Below are 18,441 nucleotides of genomic sequence, written 5' to 3' on the forward strand. Positions count from 1 at the left end.
CCAGTCTACTACCAGCACTCTTTTTCTATGAGGCCACGCTGTTGAAACATGCTGAATGTTGTTTGGCACTGGCTTGCTGAAATAGGCAGGGGTATCCATCAACAAGATGTTGACTGCAGAAAATATCCCGTTTGCAGAATACCCGCCTAAGTGTAGACAATACCTAAGACACATCATGGACTGTAGTACCTTGACTTGTCCCAAGTTACTTGTCGATTTTTACTTTTCGTAGCAAGTCACGGGTTGCAGGGTTGTGTGGATGTCTGCATGTACGTTCTTGACTCGGTGAAACGTACCTTCCTTTTAAAAATATGTATGTAACGAATAACACTCTTGTTGGTCTGTCATTGAGAAGCTTGTGTTATGTTTCGATCTGGTTACGTTTGGTTTTGATTCCTCATGTGCCCTTTTTTCGCCACCTGTTCTCGTTATCAGTGTTCCTTGTGTGTAACCAATTAGCTCCCTCAACCCTTTGTGTGTTGTCCAGGTGTTTCTCGTCACTTAGCTTGTATTTAGTTCCCTGAGGTTCTGCCAGTCTTTGTTGGGTCATTGTGAGCTGTGAGTATGTGAGCATACATGTGCTCCTGTCATGTTTTGTTTCCTGCTGTAATTTGGTTTGATACTTGTGATTTCCAGGCATTTTTGAGTACTTCGACTTCGTGTTTTTTCCATTGTACTCCTGTGTGTATTTTTTGTTAAATACATTTTGGTCAATCCACCCTGCTCCTCCCTGCCTCCATGCTTTTTGGTGTCCTACAACTACCATCTCGCAAAACGTGACAGCTTGCAGTTGTCCAGTTACTAACAAAGCAAAATAAATCTAAGCAATTTTATTATTATTATTATTATTACATAGCATTTCAATCCACACTTTGGGATTGGGAAGTGCCGTCAATAAATAATCCAAGAGGACGACCCCGAATGTAACGCCATTAATCAGGCGAAATGAGAGAAACTACACGAGTTAAAATTATTGAAATATCCAAAAATTATTGAAATATCCAATTTGGATACACTTATTTCAATAGTTGACATCCAAGAAGAGAGAAGCATCGGACGCACAGGAACAATGAACACTCCGGAAGCAGCCCGATGCACACTTTAACCAGAAGATGGCAGTATTTGACCCCAGAAGTTATATGCCGCCCGCCATTTATATGAAGAAGAAAAAGCTGCGTTTGGGGAACTCCTGACATCACGACAACGAACTCTTGTCAAGCGAGTTCGTGTGGACAAGAAGAGCTGCCAAAAGAGAGCCGTCACTGGACGTTTTGCGTTTCAGGGGCCCGCCGGGTGATCCGGAAGAGGCCGGCGCTGAAACATGGGTCTGCTGGCCACGATACGGAAGGAATGGTTCATCATTGGGATTGTACTGGTGATTTTGTCGGCTAAAGTGGAGCCCAGATTTGGTGCCAAAGGAGGTGAGACCAGGATGTGTGTACGACGTCAATGAACCCGCACCGTTTTATCTGACTTCTTAGTTTGCAGACGTGGCTAACTTGCGCACCCACTGTCTGAATTGTTGATTTTAATAAGGACTATTCACAATTTCGTTTAATTATTTGCATGGTTTGAAGGCGAGTTAAAATCTGAGCCATTCGTTTTAAATATTACTCGGGAATATGTACAATGGGCGTATCTCTCCAAATTGAATGTAAGCTTTGCATCTGGAAGTTGTGCAGGGAGGTTTGGTGACACGTTGCGTTCGGCACGAATGGCAACACACATGGCACACACACACACACTTCTCTCACTACGTCACATTTGGATCACGGCCGGTGAAAGTGTGTCTTGTGACGATAAGATAACTTATCGCGTTCGTAATTTGCCAAAGCAATCAATTTTGCCATCCTGGAAGACAGGAGCTACAGTGTGATGTGTTCAGTGACTACGGTCCCATTATCCTTGTCTCGTAAAGATAAGATAACCTGCTACTGAGTGTTCCATGTTGCCTTGCTGCATACAGAATTTCAGAATCAAACAGGATGAAGAAATGTGGCTGGGTGGTTCCATGGTTACCGTAGTGACCACTCTTCCTTCAAAGTCTCTCTCTGTCTGCCTCAGGACCGCTGAAGCCTGAGATCACCATTTCTTATCTTGCCGTCTCGCTGATCTTCTTCAACAGCGGTCTCTCGTTGAAGACAGAGGTGACATCCCCTGATGAGAATATGAAAACATGACCAGCAAATTCAATTTATTGTGGTTTGCATGCTTGCAGGAGTTGACCAGCGCTTTACTTCACGTGCGACTTCACCTCTTTGTTCAGTCCTTCACGCTGGTATTCTTCCCGCTGACCATCTGGCTGCTGGTCAGAGTGCTGGCGCTGACCACCATCGACCAATGGCTGCTCAGAGGGTAAGATTGCATGTGAATGCGTTCCTTTATCCAAGAACTGTTGACTTTACCTGAAAGTACACACAAAAGTCTCATTCATGGCGAGCTATTAAGGAGGGGGGTGGGGGTGGGGTGTCATGTGTGAAGTGAACTCCTATTCATTGCGAGCAATAGCTTTAGACCCACTTTCACTCTGTGAAAATGCACGACATAGAGAAACTATTTTTAAACGGCATTTATTCATGCATTACATTCAAAGTATCCTAGCTCTTTTGGTAACATGGTCCTCATCCTCGTGCCGTTGCCTAGGTTACAGACGGTGAGCTGCATGCCACCTCCGGTCTCCTCGGCCGTCATTCTCACCAAAGCTGTCGGGGGTAATGAGGTAAGACTCACCTCAAGGTGAGAAACAATGTGTCGTTGCCATGGTGACAGATTGTGTCTGTGTTGCCAGGCGGCTGCCATCTTCAACTCTGCGTTCGGGAGCTTCCTGGTAAGGTTTGAATGGCGTGACGCTTGTCATGAGTGTGAAGTGCTGTGTAACCGTGTTTTTTTTGGATGTTGTTCAGGGTATCATGGTGACACCGACTCTGCTTCTGCTCTTTGTAAGTCGACCTGACAGGACAAATGTGAAATGTTTGTATGATGACACTTCATGTATTTCTCTCGGGCTGAGCGCGTGTCGTGTCCCTCATTAGTTTAGCTGTCCGGTAAGTTTTTTTTTTTTTTTCCTGTAATTGGCGACTGTTCTCTATCGGTTTCAAGCTATTGACAAAATAATTGTGAATTTGATTAAAGGTGTTCAATAAATTTACAATTTTTGTCCATCTTATTGGTCCGTCGGAATCTTTTTTCTGTCGGTAAATTGTGGCGAATGAACAGCGTTTTCCGATGCTCGGCACAAATTTTTTTGGGGTATTTTTTTTTTTTTTTTTTTTTTTTTAACACCAAGATTCAAGCGGCACAAAGTGCACCTACCGTTTTGTCACATGCCAACTAAAGTCTTTTCAACAATGCCTGGAACCTTGATGGTGTGCAGTTAGACATACACCGAAATACTGCCCTATAAACCGCTTTGTTTGGCCGCCTCTCTTTTTCTCACCTTGATTTTCATGTATGCGCAGCGGAGATCTGCAAGTTCCTTATTCACTGGAGTACCGATACCAATAATACTTTTGATACATAAAGTTTCAATTAGCACAATGACAGATGATCGTGAACAAAGTCCATTCTTTATGATGCACATGATCACTCGCCAATGTGTCAAACTACCCAAGTGTAGCGCCAACTACTGGTGAGGAGGACCCAGTCAATGACCGATTTTTTTTTTTTTTTTTTTTGCCTTAGGTATCAGTGGCTGGTATTGGCGGCCTTACCTTGAAATATAGCAGGTAAGGGCCCAATACCAATACCTGGTATTAATACTCTGCCATCTGTAATAAAAACAATACAACATAATAATGGGTAAAGATCATTTGAGATCCGAGGTTTTTTTTGGGGGGGGGTTGTTGTTGTTTTTTTTTTTAATTATGACCATTTTCACAAAAGCTTTGGAGGTAAAATGTGCCATTTTCAAATGTATCCTCCAGCTGGGCTCGTCATCCTCCGTGTCCTTTGGCTCCATCTTCTCTCAGCTCTTCATGACAGTGGTGGTGCCGCTCGTCGTGGGTCAGGTACGCCGGGGAAACCTTGTGGGCGAGGCGAGCGACGTTTTCACGGTGTTCCCCCATAACAGGTCTGCCGCCGCTTCCTGAGGGAGTGTCTGGAGCGCAGGAAGCCTCCGTTCGGCGCCGTCAGCAGCGCCGTCCTCCTCATGATCATCTACAGCACCTTCTGCGACACCTTCAGCAATGCTAACATGGAGCTGGAACCCACCAGCCTGCTCATGGTCGTCTTCATCAGTGAGTATGCGCGCATCCCCAACCACCGGGCTACAGACTAAATCGAAAATATTTTTCACGTTTTACTGCGTATGCTCGTGGGGGATTTCTTCTATGTGTAATTGCTCAGTTCAGTCAAGTTCTGGTTTGTCTGAGAAGGTTGTGTGATCCCCCGTTTCCTTGCAGTTTTCTCTATCCAGCTGACTTTCTTGCTGCTCACTTTTGGATTTTCCAGCAGGTGAGTGAGGCTCTCTTTCTAGCCGTCTTCAAAGTAATCCAAGACCTGACACGGCATTATCCGTCCTGTGGTTTATTTTGTCCGCAGATCCGGCTCAGGATTTAGTCCCGCCGACACGGTGGCCATCATGTTCTGCTCCACGCACAAGTCGCTAACGCTAGGTAGGTGCCAGAGTTTAACGGTAACAACAAGATACGGCTGCCATTGATTGATACGTGTGCTGCGGCCGTGCAGGTATCCCGATGCTGAAGATCGTGTTCGCAGGCTACAAGCATCTGTCGCTCATCTCGGTCCCTTTGCTCATCTACCACCCGGCCCAGATCCTCCTCGGATCCGTACTGGTGCCGACCATTCGCAGCTGGATGACCAGCCGCCAGAAAGTGAGTGCACCTCTTCGTGTTTATTCCTTCTCGGAGTCCAACCAGACTTTTTGGTATTGATTAGAGTCAACTTAATTGTTACTACACGATTTAGATACCGGTAAGTTTCCAAAATGTTATTTCTGTCGTGAGATGATGTCTCCAAAAGTTTCTTGTGGGAGGGGTTAATTGCTTTGATTGGTTAAGATGGACTTTCTGATTTTATATTATTATTGTAAGATATCTTTGTTTGTCATGACTGCACAGACGCATTAAATTTCACCTGTGTGCGGTTCCAGATGATGCCGAGCTTGCAGCCCGTCTGAGGAAGTGAGCAGATCACCGAGCGATCATGTGCCTTACTGGGGCCAATCAACACCGACCTCAGCCTGGGGACGGACACGAGGACCAACTGCTGCTTTACCGCCCTCCACAATGGCAAAAACCAAAACATTTATTCTTCTTTATTGAACAGAAGCAAAGGTACATGTTTTATATTTGATGACGGACGCGTGGTGTTGCTGGGACCATTCTTTTTCGGATCGTCTTTTCTACTCACTTTACATTTCCAGGTTTCACTACTGAGAGGAAATGCGAACTTTGTTACAATAGTTTTGATATTGTTACAAGAGTCTTGGGGCTAGAATATGTTGTATTTAATATGATTTGTAGCCTTGAATGTTTAATCCAAGTGATGATGACTCAACATGGACCCTTAGGTAGAATTAGTCTTTTTTCATGTGTCCGACGCTATGAACATTCACAAAGCATTTCTCCATCTACAACCAAAGAGTTTCTACTTTTAGTGCCACTCTACTTTTGCCACTTTGTCTTTTCAATCATGGGTTTACAGAAATAATCTGAAAAGTTCATCTATTTTCCAAAAAAAAAAAAAAAGAATTAAATGAGTCGCCAAACTGTTTTGTTTCCCACACTGGATTGCATCTCAGTCTCCAGGCGATGCTAATATGTCGTACTCGGCAAGAAGCACCAGGCTGTTCTCTCGGATTCGACGGACTCGGACCAAATCGCCACACTCCTGAACATGGATCATCCCACGCTCGCCTCTCCCGTAATCTCTTTCCCGGTCGTGCAGTGTGATCTCGGTGCGTTTCCCGCAGGCCTGTCTGTACACGTAGCGCACGCCGACCACCAGCGCCATTCCCAGGCCGGCCGAACAGCCCAGCAGCATCCCCAGCTCCCAAGAGCTATGCCTGCGCACAATTTCTGGATACTTGCCCTCTACACCTGGCATTTTCGAGGGGTTAAAGGGAAGCTTGGTATCCAGTTTGGGTGGATTTGGTTTCAGTTCTTTTCCAATATTGGATTGGATTTTGCGGTTGGAGGTTGATGGATTAAACTCTTGTCTGGGATTCGATGATGCAATGCGGGTTTGTTTTTGGGATGGCAAAGGTAGGGGAGGTATCGAGGGGTGGCTGTTGAGGGAGCGACGTGGAGCCGGAGAAGGTCCTGGATGCAGGGATTTCGCTTGGGAGGAAGGAAAGGCGGACCAATTCAAAGACAAGGATCCTATTGAGGTGGAAATGGGGGACGGGAGGGCAGAACTTGAAGGAATGGATAGTTTGGTTGAAAATGAGGATGATGAGGAGATGGCTGGAGTGCCGGTGGTAGGAGAAGATGAGGAGGATCTTGTGGTTCCCGGGATGGAAGAAGAACTGAATGGACCACGAGAAGAGAATGTGGCTCGTGATGATGATGGAGAGTTGATGGAGCTACTTGAGAGAAATTTTGAAGATGTTGAGGAGGACCCCGTTTGCAGAGTGGAGGACAGAATGATGGAGATCGATTTGGGAGGCATAGACACGGGAGAAGGTTTTGGGAGAGCGGTAAAAACAGGAGACGATTTGTCTTGGCTGGAGGAATGTGTGAAAGATGGATTCTTGGCCGTGCGTTTCGAGACGTCAAGAGTATTGCGGCTTGGTGAAGCTTGAGTTATACCATCCCGAGAAGAAGAACCGAAGGAATCAAATATGCTTACGCTCTTCAGCATTGTAGATGTGTAGGGTGACACAGTTTGGAGATTGGCTTTGGACCTCGGTTGAGGTCTAGTTCTTGGCGCCTCGATTGCTTTGTCAGACGGGAGAAGATTTTTTGAGGTGTAGCTCACTGTCGTCTGAGATTGAGACACAAATGTGTGCAGCAGCGTTTGATGAGAGCTCGCGGGAGGACGAGACGGTCCATCTCTGGAGTCGGATGGATTATCCTCGGACTTGGTACGGGGCTGGAGGAGCAACTTTTGGGCTGCAGGCTTCAGAGAAGTCGGTAAAAAGAAGGGTCTGGAGTGGGAAATTGACTGGGCGGAAGAGCCGTCGATGTCAGCGTTTGACCGTGAATGAAGCGGAGACAAAGATGAGCCCCTTCCTTCATGTGTCGCGTCGCTCCTTTGGGATGTGGATAATCTGGTTTGGATGACATACGCAAACAAACTTGCTGTAACATTTCGTGGTCCTGTAGATTTATCGAATGTCGGCACTGAGGGCCTCGTGTAAAGGACGCGGTGATTTTCTGGAGGCCGTCGTGGATTTGGTGTTGACATCCTTGTTTCTGTATCCTTCCAATTTCTGAGGGAGTGAAGAAGGACATTCGGTGCAAAAGTGGACAACGTTTCTATACCTTCATCTGGTGGGAGCGGGGTGATGAAAGGAAGGTGCGATGAGGAAGGATCACTGCTTGACTCTTCAGCCAGAGATCCTAAGTCCGGGTAGCTGTCACTTGGTAGACCTCTTGAATGTTGAAGTTGTGAGTAGCTGTTCTTACCAAGCCCCTGGCCCTGTTGGTTCCCTGCGAGCGCCACTGGACTCGCAGTTGTGCCCCAGACCGTTTTGAGAGTAAAGTTTAGTTTTCCAAACGGAGTAGGACCGGTGGGTTGGCTTGGTTTGTTCAGTGGAGCTTCAGGCCAAAAGGGAGTGTTAGTCATGACAATACAAGTGAAGAACGATAATTCATTGATCTTTATGTTTGTACCTGGCACCGGAGTAAAATTCCTATCACGGGGACCAAAAACTGATCCTTCTGTCTCTGCTCCTGTCGTGTTTCTCCCAGTCCAAAGACTTTGACTCCCATCACGCACCACTGCAGACTTAATCCCCGCCCAGTAAACAAAGTACGACTGAACAACTGTGACACTAGAAGGACAAAGAGTCCACAGTGAATGTTGAGCATTGTCTACGAAATGTGCAAACTGTGGGTGTGGATTTGTGGACTCACTAGAAGCGAATGTCTCCCACGGGTGCGTCAGGAGCCCTCCACACAAACGACAGGTTTCGCTTCAGCTGTTTATCCGAGTGGGTGAGCGTGTCGCCTTCCGAGAGGCAGCGCAGTGTGTGCGTCCCGGGCGGAGCGAGGGTCCAGGAGCCACGCACCAGAACCGGACCCTCTGCAGGGGACCCTGCCCCACCTGCGATTCCGGCCATGAATTGGGAATCGTCACCACTGCGGGCCTGCAGCAGGAAACCCATGAAGTCCCGAGAGCTTCGGACCGTCACTGCGGACAGAGGAGCTTGTTTAAGCCTTTGAACCCTTGTCGAACCATCATCATCATCATCCATCGGATGTAATCACTGAGCTGATCAATTGTCACCAAGTGAATGGTCATTACTACCTGTAACCAGCTGTCCAGGCAGATACGAGCGCACCGATGTACGAATAGTGATGTGGTTCCGCTGCAGGTCCTGAGGTTGGGCCCGGATGTGGCCGGGACTCATCGTCTGGCACGAAGCAGGACCCGCACCACGAGAGAACGCCGTGACAGGCGGGGCAACGCTTGACAAGATCACGATTGTCCCCAAATAAAGCCGGCAGGACTGCATCTTGAGAGGCGATAGAGAGCAATGCAATGGCTTGAGAGAATTACTGTACTGCTGACAGAGCAGTACTATATTCATGTACAGTTCTTATTTTGGACTAAAATCAAGTATTTTTACTGTTCTTGAGATAACTTGAACATAATATTTCGCAAGTAGAAATCGATCTAAATGGACAGAGATGATGTTGCTTGTTCTTACCTTTCTAGGATGTCTCTCAGTAGTGCACAGTAGACGTGTGAGGGCGAGTGTGTGAAGATGGGCTTTACTGTTTGGAGGGATTTTGGGCAGGGGGGCTTTGAAGTGAGGGGGCTGGTGGGGGGGTGGACATAGAACTACAATAAGTAGATCTGTTGCTTGTACTTCTGAGCACTACCTCAATCGTGATTTGAAGAAGCAGCCTGTGGAAAGATTCTCGAAATGATACAGACATTAGGTTGTGTGAAGAACTGGATTATTTTTTTGTCCTCAGTGTTGTCTACAGGATCTAGTTCTGCAGGATTAAGAGCCCCCACCCCATACCCCACCCCAACACACCAACAGGATGTACACCAGCTGCAGCCGCCTCCCTCCAGGATCTCCTGAGCATTTGAACAGAGGCAACCCCCTCCTCCTCGCCTCTAAATGAAACAAAGTCCAATCCTGTGCCACTTGCTGGGTTGTAGTGTTGTGATTCCTAACCACGTTAGTGTGCCTTGTGAGATCATAAAGGGTGCCAGGAAATTATCTCATCCAATCCGTCTGATTCGGTGTTTCAACGATGGGGTCCGGCCCACGTCATCCGACACAGTTTGGAGCCTAAAATCACTCTGACCTTTGATCAGAAGTAGACCACATGAAAGACATTACTTCAAATCTCGGGTTCTTTCTTGGTTGAAGGGGTGTCGTGGATACTTTAACCTGCAATATGGACAGATGACAGGAGAGGTTAGAAGCCCCTGTTACGGCCAACCTTGAATTCAACATTGGTTAAATTGTAGCGACGATGCTGTAAAATTAAAGTAGCGAAACTGATGGTGCTGCCATCTCGCACTTTGTTCACTTTGATGGGTGCGTGTGTGTTCCTTTACTGCTGTTTGTCTCCATCTAGAGGTTCAGAACGGACATGCAGCAGTAGATGTGCTTGAATGCTACATGTCATTGACATGAAATTCTAAAGCAAGAATAGTCGACCAAATTTTGTGTCCGGGCATTACAAGTTTCAAGTTTTATACTGTACTATGATGCAGATTTTGGGCAAGATTGGCTGTAACGTATCAGGCCAAACTTCAATTTTTATCCCATTACAGCAGAGATGGTAAAAGTACTCACACTCCTGACACCCTTTTCTTGTCGCAGTGCTCCCCCGAAGAAAAGGCCACAAAATATTTCCCAGTTACAGCCAGATGACTCTTGGGGCAACACTGTGTATGTACACTTAGAATATGGTTTATGTTTATTGAATCCAACTACTCATGTAAAAATAAAAACGTACAAAAGACAGACAATAACCATCTTCCTAACTTGACTACACAACAAATAGATTCCCTCTTTACGTAACTTTACCCTTTGACTTTTTTTTCGCTTAGGTTGGTGAAAAAGAGGGTCCCAGTTTGACACGGTAACGACGGAAAATAATGGAGATGCTTTCAAATGTAAAAGCAGAATCAGATCTATTTTGGGTTGTGACTGGTGCTTGTGGACTCTTGAGAAGTGTGGACCGTGCTGTGCTGCTCTGTTCAAACGGACAAGTGTTCACCTTGCGTGTGCCCGCGTGAGCTTGGCGCGTGGACGGACCCACTGCGTCCCTCTCGCGCGCGCGCACGCTCACGCGTGGAAGAGACGAGAGAGAGAGAGAGAAAAGGAGGCGGAAACCTCCATCTGCCCTGCTCAGTGACCGACCCGTCATCCTCCTCTCGGCCTGGAACAAGACGTCTCCGCGCGGTTTTCGCCTCACTTCTCCCCTCGCCCCCCCCCCCCCCTTACCTCAACTGGCACTGTTGGAAAGTGGCGGAGAAAGGCCGGAGGTCGACGCAAGAAGGGGGCAAAAAAAGGAGAGAATTCACCGCCAGTAAGATGTGTGGTCTATATATAGGCTCTGCCCTGGACTGCACCATCTCAACCACCGCCGCCACCTGCCCTCCCGGTACCGGTAAGTCTCAGAGGGTGAGCGGAGAAGTGGGGGCGACGGCAAGGCGTCGTCTGGTCGTCCCGGGGCGGGTTGTCGACGCGAAATGTCCCGAGTGGAGGACTTCGGAGGTCTCGTGAGGTCGAGTTCCGTTCAGCCATGTTGCAGGGGCGTGATGGAGAGGAGGAGGGGGTGAGGGGGGAGGCGACTGGGCTCTTGACACCTGCCCTCCTTCCTGGTACCAGCTGAAACGGAACAAATTTGCCGCTTCCTCGGTACCGAATTGGCGCGCCCGTCCTCCCACGCCGGGAAGTGACTTTGTGACTCGGCGTGTCAGCCATGTTGCGACCGGGGAAAGGGAAAGGGGAACAGCGAGGAGCACCGGCGGGAACTCCCGCTCCGTCCGGAGGGTTCGGACACCTTCCGTGCGACTGGTACCGAACAGGGAGGGGTGGAAGAAAGGGGGTCACGGTCATTTACGGACTCCCGTGAAGCACCAATGTCGAGTTGAGAGGTTGGAGTGAACCGGTTCCACTGGTGTCAGAGTGGACCGAATTAGTGTTAGCTTATGATTTACATATCAATAGTTTCCAACAATTTGACTGTATTACGATTGCACTTGGAGATTATTTCTCATCCTTTATTTATTTATTTTGCCAATTTCGATTGACATGGGTGGAACATTGGATATTTTTGTTTATATAAAAAATTATATAACAGAGCAATGTTTTGGGCCCTGCAGCTTGTTACTGACTTTTGAATTAGGGCTGGATATTGTGAAGAACCTCACTAATTGATTTTGATGGTTTAGGTTGTGATTTGAGAATAATTAAAATGCTTTGATTTTGATTCATTGGGATTGGCTGGCGACCAGTTCTGGGTGTAAACTGCCTACTGCCCGAAGACAGCTCAGATATGATCCATCAAGTCCGTGTGTGACCCTTGTGAGAATAAGGAGATTTGAAAATTGAAGGATGCATGGATGGATAACTAAAGGAGTTATTACTGCCATGCGTTGAATAATCGATATTTTTTACCCACCCATAATCAGAATTGATTGTTGCAAATAAGGTCAGGGCAGGAGATGCTGCAGCCTGTTACCATGGCGATGTGATTATGACACTTATCGGGTCATATCCATTCAATGATTGCCGGATTAGGGGTTTCACTTTGATCATGTTTTGTTTCTTGTCATGCTCGTCATCCACCTTCCGTCTTCTGCCTCGCTTGGCATTCATCCTTCGCTCACAGGTCAGAAACAGTCAAAGGAGTAGATTTTCATCATGCTCTCGTCTCCACCAAGTGGCCAAGAACCTTCACGTCTTATTTTAGCATCCCTCCTCTCGTATCGCTCGCCTCTCTTCTGAGTGTGACTCCCTTCCTCATCGCTGGGAAATGAAGCGTGGGTCGAGTGCGTTACAGCCTCCTCCTCCTCCTCCTCCGGACGTGGCCCAACGACACACACAGGCAGCTCGTCGGCAGGACCACGTGCACACTGACTGCAGGTCGGAGTCGTGCACAGCGGGTTTGAGCCCCTTCCTGGCAGCGACCTCTCTCTTCAGCCCTGATGTCAACACCAAGATGGCATCTGACCTTCTCATTAGGCTGTCAGGTACTTTAAAATCACACACACACACGAGCACACATAGTGCCTGTCTGATGTCTTTTTGTGTGTGACTTCAGAGGCCACCCAGAAGTCCCAGATGCTCCCTGGGAGTCGAGGTGGGCAGCAGGAGGAACCGGGTCTTGCTCTTTCCCCCGATGGCCCCGGGGCCAGTCCCGATCCACCCTCGCTCACGCACACACCTGAGGGTGATGCCACCACTGACACGCTGGCTTCGGACTTGCTGAGGAGACTGGCAGGTTTGTGTGTGTGCATCTGTGTTGATCCATCCATTTGACAGCGAGAACATAAGCAAATGTTTTTCATGGCAGAGAGTCAGTTCCTGACCCAGCCCCACGTGAAGGTCAAGGAGGAAGAGGCCTCCATGGAAATCGACATGCAGAGCATGTCAGGTGTCTCCCGTGACGGACCAATAAGAGACGTGCAAGGCCCGTCTTCTTCTAGCGATGGAGGTCACCGTCTTTTGGCCGTCAAAAAAGAACACGTCGAGGCGGAGGAGCCGGCCGATCCCCATCTCGACGGTGATGTTCCGAATGTTCCGCTTGCTGTCAAAGTGGAGGAGGAGGAGAGCTCGGTGGCCACCTTGGCCGAGCAAATTCTTCTCAGTGAGAAAATGGATGAAGAGACCCAACCCCGGTTGTTCTCGGGCGTCGCGATGGAGGACCGGCAGTTCTTCGGAGACCAGTTGTGTTCCGGAGCCAAAATAGCAGAGCAGTGCCTGCGGGCGGCGCTGTGGCAGGACATGTCTGTCAACCTGGCATCCACGTTGCTTCACCAGCTCTCAGGTAGCACACAACATGGTTTACTTTTGTCATGTCAGCTGTCATGTTCATGTTCTGCTTTTGCTCTCCATCCAGAGCGGGTCGCTAAATCCACCAGTGTGCCGGCACTGAGGACCAACCCCCCCACCAGGCGTAGGTCCGTGTCTGCTCCCTTCTTCTTCTTCTTCTTATGCAGCATTCGAAGCAGTGTGTCCATGTCTTTGTGTCGCATGTAGCCCAGTCCTGAAGGCGGAACCGGCCTGGTCCTGCCCCTCGGAGCCTGCGTATGGTATGCAACACATACACAGTTCTGATGTGTAAACCTTTTTTTGGTGGTTGCAAAAATTTGCAACTGCAAAATAGCATGTTGGGCAACAAATCAAATGGTTTATCTTTTTTTCTTTTTTTTTTTACAGAATAATAAAATGTACAAAAATCTGAATATTGAATACAATGCACTAAATACTATGTCAGTCAAGTACAAGACCTTTTTCAAGGCCTTGAAAAAAGCTTTTGGTTCATTCCATGACAATGCTTGTTTCTCATAATATTCATATGAATGGGAGTTAATTTTAATATGTTTGAGCCCAACAAAAAATTGTCATGTGTTTTTTTTAAATAAGGAAAATAGCACTCTTTAATATTAGACTTTATTAAAACATACAGTAATTGAAGTGACTGTAAAGAAATAAACTATTTGGCCACCAGGGGCAGTATCAGACAATGGAGACAAAGATTTTCACAACTACTGTACGTGACTCACGAAATTGCAATAATATTAGTTGTATCTTGCAGATCAAAAGGAACATATTCCGGTGAGTATTGCTATATTGTCTGTCTCCATGTGAGGATGTACTGTTTGTGGTCAAATATACACAGGTATCTGAAAATTTTGCCCGAAAATAAAAGCAAAAAAATAGCCATGGGGCTCCTAAGCAGGTACTGCCCTCATTGTTTTGCTTGCCACGACAGTTTGAGCTAATATAATATGTACAATAAAGTACACTAGATTTTTATTTATATAGCGGTTTCACAACAGCTGCAGCTGTATCAGAGCGCTTTACCAACCACATAACATAAAACAACAAAAATAGTATAACTGAACACAAAACATAAAAGATGTGTGTTGCTTTTGTCTCCTGCAGGCAATCCAAGCAGCCCACGAGGAAGTGTGAGCTTCTTCTACAGGTGAGTTGGTCTCATCCACTGAAAAGCTTGGTTTGCCGTTGCCATGGATACAAAGGACCTTGCTCCTTGCGCTCAGGTGTCACGTGTGCGGCTTCGAGACCGACGGGCGCCTCCTTTTCCGGGCTCATATGACGGAGCATCGGCAGCAGGAGCGCGGATCCTTCTCACTGCGCTGCTGCGTCTGCGACCACGCCACCAATCAGGAAGCGGCCATGAGGGCGCACGCCGACAAGCACGTGCTAGGCGGAGCCACCAGGTGTGACGCGACCGTCGCTTCTTTTGGGGATCTTGCTCAAGGAAGGGCCATTTGTTGCTAGAAGTTGCTAAATTATATGATTAAAGTAGGTCTTCACCCCACATTTTATTTTTGCAACAATGTTTTTACTGTATGTGCCCCCACTCCTGCTGTCGACAGCAGAGGGCGATATTGCCCATTGTTGCACCCCCTCGAATGGATGAAAACTGATCAATTCGGTCTTATGCAATATGAATCAGAATATCGTGCTTAGTCAAATGGTGGCACATATAACCTATTCTTGAAAAAAAAAAGGGTTTTGTTCTATTTTAATTAGAGCATTATGTAGATTACACAGTAATATTATTAAAATTGACTGGCCATATTGGCAACAAAAAAAAATTGAAACGTGTTAATTTAGATTAGTTTGTTTATGAGCTAGTTCAAGGATGGGAAACTGGCGCCCGCAACACTCTGGGTGGCCCTTTGATTAATTTAAAAAAATAGCTGGGGTGGGGGGTGGAGGTGCCCCTTATTTATTTATTTAATGTGCCCTGCAACTGACTGACGACCACTTGAGGGTGTAGTGCCCCTTTCACCCCAAAAAATAAAAAACAAATAAGCAGCAAATGTGTGAATCTACAGGTGCCGAACTGCAATTAAGCAGGAGTCGAGTGTAGTTTTAAGTTGTATTATAACCAGTTACCACCACAGACATGTCTTCACTGCACTTACACTTGGTCTTATACTACCATGTATTACAACGGGAGCCAGCCTTATTTTTTGAGGATTTGGATATGAAGGACAAACCAAGTACCTTAATTAAATTAAATATTTGGAGTAAGTTGATTATTTAGAGGGGAAAAAAAGAGCTCTCTCACCTCATGTGGGTTTATTTATTTATTTGTTTTAGTCCAGCAGTTTTGTGCCGTCCGTCAGAAGTACGTTTGCAAGGGAGCCCTTTGTAAAGAAAAAAAAATACAGTATGTGGGTTATTGTTGTTTGTTTCAGACTCTTTATTGTTGAGTTAGCTTATTGGATCTTTTCTACATGCATTGAAAAATGTCTTATCAAAAATGAAATATATTAAGAGCGCATACTTTGTCAATATTTGAAATAGCATTTTGTCTTGTGGCGGCCCGGTAGTCGAGTGGTTAGCACGTCGGCTCCACAGTGCAGAGGTTCCGGGTTCGATTCCAGCTCCGGCCTCCCTGTGTGGAGTTTGCATGTTCTCCCCGGGCCTGCGTGGGTTTTCTCCGGGTGCTCCGGTTTCCTCCCACATACCAAAAAAACATGCATGTCAGGCTGATTGGACGCTCTAAATTGTCCCTAGGTGTGAGTGTGGGCGTGGATGGTTGTTCGTCTCTGTGTGCCCTGCGATTGGCTGGCAACTGATTCAGGGTGTCCCCCGCCTACTGCCCGGAGATGGCTGGGATAGGCTCCAGCACCCCCCGCGACCCTAGTGAGGATCAAGCGGTTCGGAAAATGGATGGATGGATGGATTTTGTCTTGTTAGCGGGTGTGCGGTCCTATGTGGCTCCTGCCAGGAGCCTTGAAAAATTGTGCCCCCCCCCGCGCCCCCTCCAGCATTTAAATTGTCCAACCTTGATCTAGTTTGGTCTTTTAGCATTTGGATCACTTCAAAACTTGCTCAAAGTTTCCAAACATGTTTAAACCATCTGGAACTAAATTTACTGCTAAGTGCGTTTTAGGAGCAAAAAGTTGCTAACGCTAGCAAGAGAAGTGCTATTGCAGCAACGATCGTGGGTGCGCTAACCACCGCACTTCACCTCCACCCCCGCCAGATGCCCCCCCACCCTTCCCGCCGGCAGCGCACCTACAGTTGCCACGGCAACCCTGCCAGAGACGAGCCCCTCAGAGCATCGCTGCCGCATCTGCCAGAGGTCGTTTCCTGGGCAACCAGAGCTGCTGGTTCACTTCCAGGGTCATCGCCAAGGCAACCAGTACCGGTGCGAGCGCTGCGGCCACCTGACGCGCACCGCCAACAAGCTGGTGGAACACGTGCGCGTGCACACCGGCGAGCGGCCCTTCACCTGCCACCTTTGCCCATATAGCGCCAAGCGGCGGGACAGCCTGCGTCTGCACTGCAAGGTCAAGCACGGAGCGCACGCAACCGTGGCCGCGTCGAGCGCCGCGCACTCCCCCGGCAACGTGCACACGCACCGCTCCTACGTGCACGGAGACAATCCCAGCAAACACATTCGGCGACTGCACACCAGCGTGCCCTCCTCATCTTCGTCATCTCCTCATCTTCCTCTTCAAGCCTCGCAGTGTGAGCTAGCAGGGTGGAGGGATTTGTCTCCTCTTGTGCCCATCACGACTCTCCTCTCGCTGAAGCCTCACTCCGGTGCGGCCCCGTCCTCTCTCCCCTCATCCTGCTCCTCCTCCAACAAACATTCTTTCCTTGGCTACCTAGGCCTGACGTCTTTGTGAATGTCTTCCCTCGTCCTCCATCTTTTTCTCATGTCTCCTTCGATGGATGTAAAGCTCCCGCTGCCACGTTTAAGAATGTCAAAAACTGACGCGCTCAACGTCGTCTGCTTTTCGCCAATCATTTGAGCGCTAACTCTTACTCGACTCCTTTTCTTATGATTGTCTTGAATTATTACTACTAGGTATGTGTTGTCCTTCAGAAACAGCCAGCTCCGTCCAAGCTTTTCTGTGAATTTACGAGAATGATGAGACAATGAGTATCAGTGAACCGAAACTGTAAATATTTCCTTGAAGTCATTCGCACCTTCAAAATAAAATTTTCATAGCCACAGCTAATGGTCATGAGCAATTCATGCTATGCTTAAGGATGCACCAATACCAATCTTGGTACTGTTTGTCTGGATTTATAAAAAATATTCGGATACTACCATCAGCCGTATGTAACTTCCGGGCAGGTGGAGTAGGATCCATGTGTGTCTCACATGGATCACAACACTTACCGACTGCCGATTATGCCCTGCAATATGGAGGACAAACTCTGCTAAGAGGCGGTCTTGAAGAAAAAAAATGTTAAAATGTCTCAAAATGGGTTACAGATGTTTGAATGAAACCTATGTTATGTGCATTATTGGCAGTACCCTCAATCAATCTGGGGGGAAAAACTGCTATTGGTGCATCCCTAATTAGAGTGATTATTGCCCATATGAACTGCATGAAAATGTATCAGAATCTTTATCTTTTTTTTTCCTTTTTTTTTTTTTGCCAAACCAGCTCTAAATCACAGCTGCACTATGTTTTGTCTTTTAAAAAAAGTTTCCTTTTCTATGTGTTACTTTTCTTGGTTTGCTTTTGTGTGGCAGTTGTGTCGATGGAGGTTCTGAAGGACAAAGATGCTCTTGCTGATCTTTCTGTTGTATAAAGCAACCCATGTGCACTTTGTTGGCTTGTTGGATGCAAAAAATTAAAAAAAGACAAATCATTAGAAGAAATGTTTTTTTTAAAATATTATAAATATATATTGCATTCCAAGATTGTTTACAGTACAGTTTGACCAGCGACTGTCGATTGTCTTGTTACAAATGAGCTCACGGATTCAGCAGAAGCAGCAGACAGTCAGTCCCATGCTTGAAATGTGGATGGATCCCGGAGAGGGTCGTGGTGGTGTCCTCTGCTGAATCCTCTTTGCTTCCGCTTGATCAATAAAGTCTCATTTCAGGACAGGAACACCTCCTTCTTTGTTTCACCACGGTTTCTTTTCTGCCTCAGCATGATCACGATCGTCATCCAAGAGTATGACTGTCGAGGCAGCAAATTAATAAATAAGTCAGACCTATGAAGGTCACACTCTTCACTGCGCACACACACACGAATGAGTGGGTAGTGTCAATCGCCATGGGCACTGCCCCACCTCCACCCCCCTTCTGGTTGCCAGGGTTA

The 18,441-nt window shown here is 47.2% G+C and overlaps 3 protein-coding genes across 4 annotated transcripts; 2 read left to right on the top strand and 1 right to left on the bottom strand.

The window, feature by feature from the left end:
• The first annotated feature begins 1,182 nt into the window (after positions 1-1,182).
• Positions 1,183-5,731, top strand: slc10a7 (solute carrier family 10 member 7). Its single transcript, XM_086104893.1, has 12 exons — positions 1,183-1,421; positions 2,065-2,147; positions 2,219-2,355; positions 2,644-2,719; positions 2,789-2,827; positions 2,904-2,939; positions 3,924-4,007; positions 4,070-4,235; positions 4,401-4,452; positions 4,540-4,613; positions 4,687-4,832; positions 5,111-5,731. Exons 1-12 carry the CDS (start codon positions 1,322-1,324, stop codon positions 5,135-5,137), a joined length of 1,020 nt encoding a protein of 339 aa, XP_085961019.1. The 5' UTR covers positions 1,183-1,321; the 3' UTR covers positions 5,138-5,731.
• On the bottom strand, positions 5,261-9,127 carry reeld1 (reeler domain containing 1). Its single transcript, XM_086104892.1, has 5 exons — positions 8,837-9,127; positions 8,434-8,641; positions 8,040-8,316; positions 7,797-7,957; positions 5,261-7,721 (listed from the first exon to the last, which is right to left on the bottom strand). The coding sequence occupies exons 2-5, from the start codon at positions 8,639-8,641 to the stop codon at positions 5,758-5,760; spliced, it is 2,610 nt and encodes an 869-aa protein (XP_085961018.1). The 5' UTR covers positions 8,837-9,127; the 3' UTR covers positions 5,261-5,757.
• A 1,343-nt stretch (positions 9,128-10,470) lies between these two features.
• LOC147209180 (uncharacterized) lies at positions 10,471-18,228 on the top strand. Of its 2 annotated transcripts, XM_086104895.1 has the most exons (10): positions 10,471-10,766; positions 11,994-12,354; positions 12,426-12,605; positions 12,678-13,151; positions 13,224-13,284; positions 13,364-13,416; positions 14,273-14,315; positions 14,392-14,571; positions 16,356-16,520; positions 16,626-18,228. In XM_086104895.1, the coding sequence occupies exons 2-10, from the start codon at positions 12,138-12,140 to the stop codon at positions 17,002-17,004; spliced, it is 1,752 nt and encodes a 583-aa protein (XP_085961021.1). In that variant the 5' UTR covers positions 10,471-10,766; positions 11,994-12,137; the 3' UTR covers positions 17,005-18,228. The 2 variants fall into 2 exon arrangements, with proteins under 2 accessions (XP_085961021.1, XP_085961020.1); XM_086104894.1 differs by having other exon boundaries at positions 16,356-18,228.
• The last annotated feature ends 213 nt before the right edge of the window (positions 18,229-18,441 follow it).

This window comes from Hippocampus guttulatus, chromosome 2, assembly GCF_054856545.1.
Source record: "Hippocampus guttulatus isolate MCC_2025c chromosome 2, RoL_Hgut_1.0, whole genome shotgun sequence".
Lineage (NCBI taxonomy): Eukaryota > Metazoa > Chordata > Actinopteri > Syngnathiformes > Syngnathidae > Hippocampus > Hippocampus guttulatus.

Coding starts and splice junctions, on each gene's coding strand:
- slc10a7 (XM_086104893.1), top strand. CDS start 1,322: ATGGGTCTGCTGGCCACGATACGGAAGGAATGGTTCATCATTGGGATT. Junction 2,148..2,218: donor GTCTCTCGTTGAAGACAGAG/GTGACATCCCCT, acceptor GCATGCTTGCAG/GAGTTGACCAGCGCTTTACT. Junction 4,453..4,539: donor ACTTTTGGATTTTCCAGCAG/GTGAGTGAGGCT, acceptor TTTTGTCCGCAG/ATCCGGCTCAGGATTTAGTC.
- reeld1 (XM_086104892.1), bottom strand. CDS start 8,641: ATGCAGTCCTGCCGGCTTTATTTGGGGACAATCGTGATCTTGTCAAGC. Junction 7,958..8,039: donor GTGGGAGACATTCGCTTCTA/GTGAGTCCACAA, acceptor TTGTCCTTCTAG/TGTCACAGTTGTTCAGTCGT. Junction 7,722..7,796: donor GAATTTTACTCCGGTGCCAG/GTACAAACATAA, acceptor TTTGGCCTGAAG/CTCCACTGAACAAACCAAGC.
- LOC147209180 (XM_086104894.1), top strand. CDS start 12,138: ATGAAGCGTGGGTCGAGTGCGTTACAGCCTCCTCCTCCTCCTCCTCCG. Junction 12,355..12,425: donor CCTTCTCATTAGGCTGTCAG/GTACTTTAAAAT, acceptor GTGTGACTTCAG/AGGCCACCCAGAAGTCCCAG. Junction 13,152..13,223: donor GTTGCTTCACCAGCTCTCAG/GTAGCACACAAC, acceptor CTCTCCATCCAG/AGCGGGTCGCTAAATCCACC.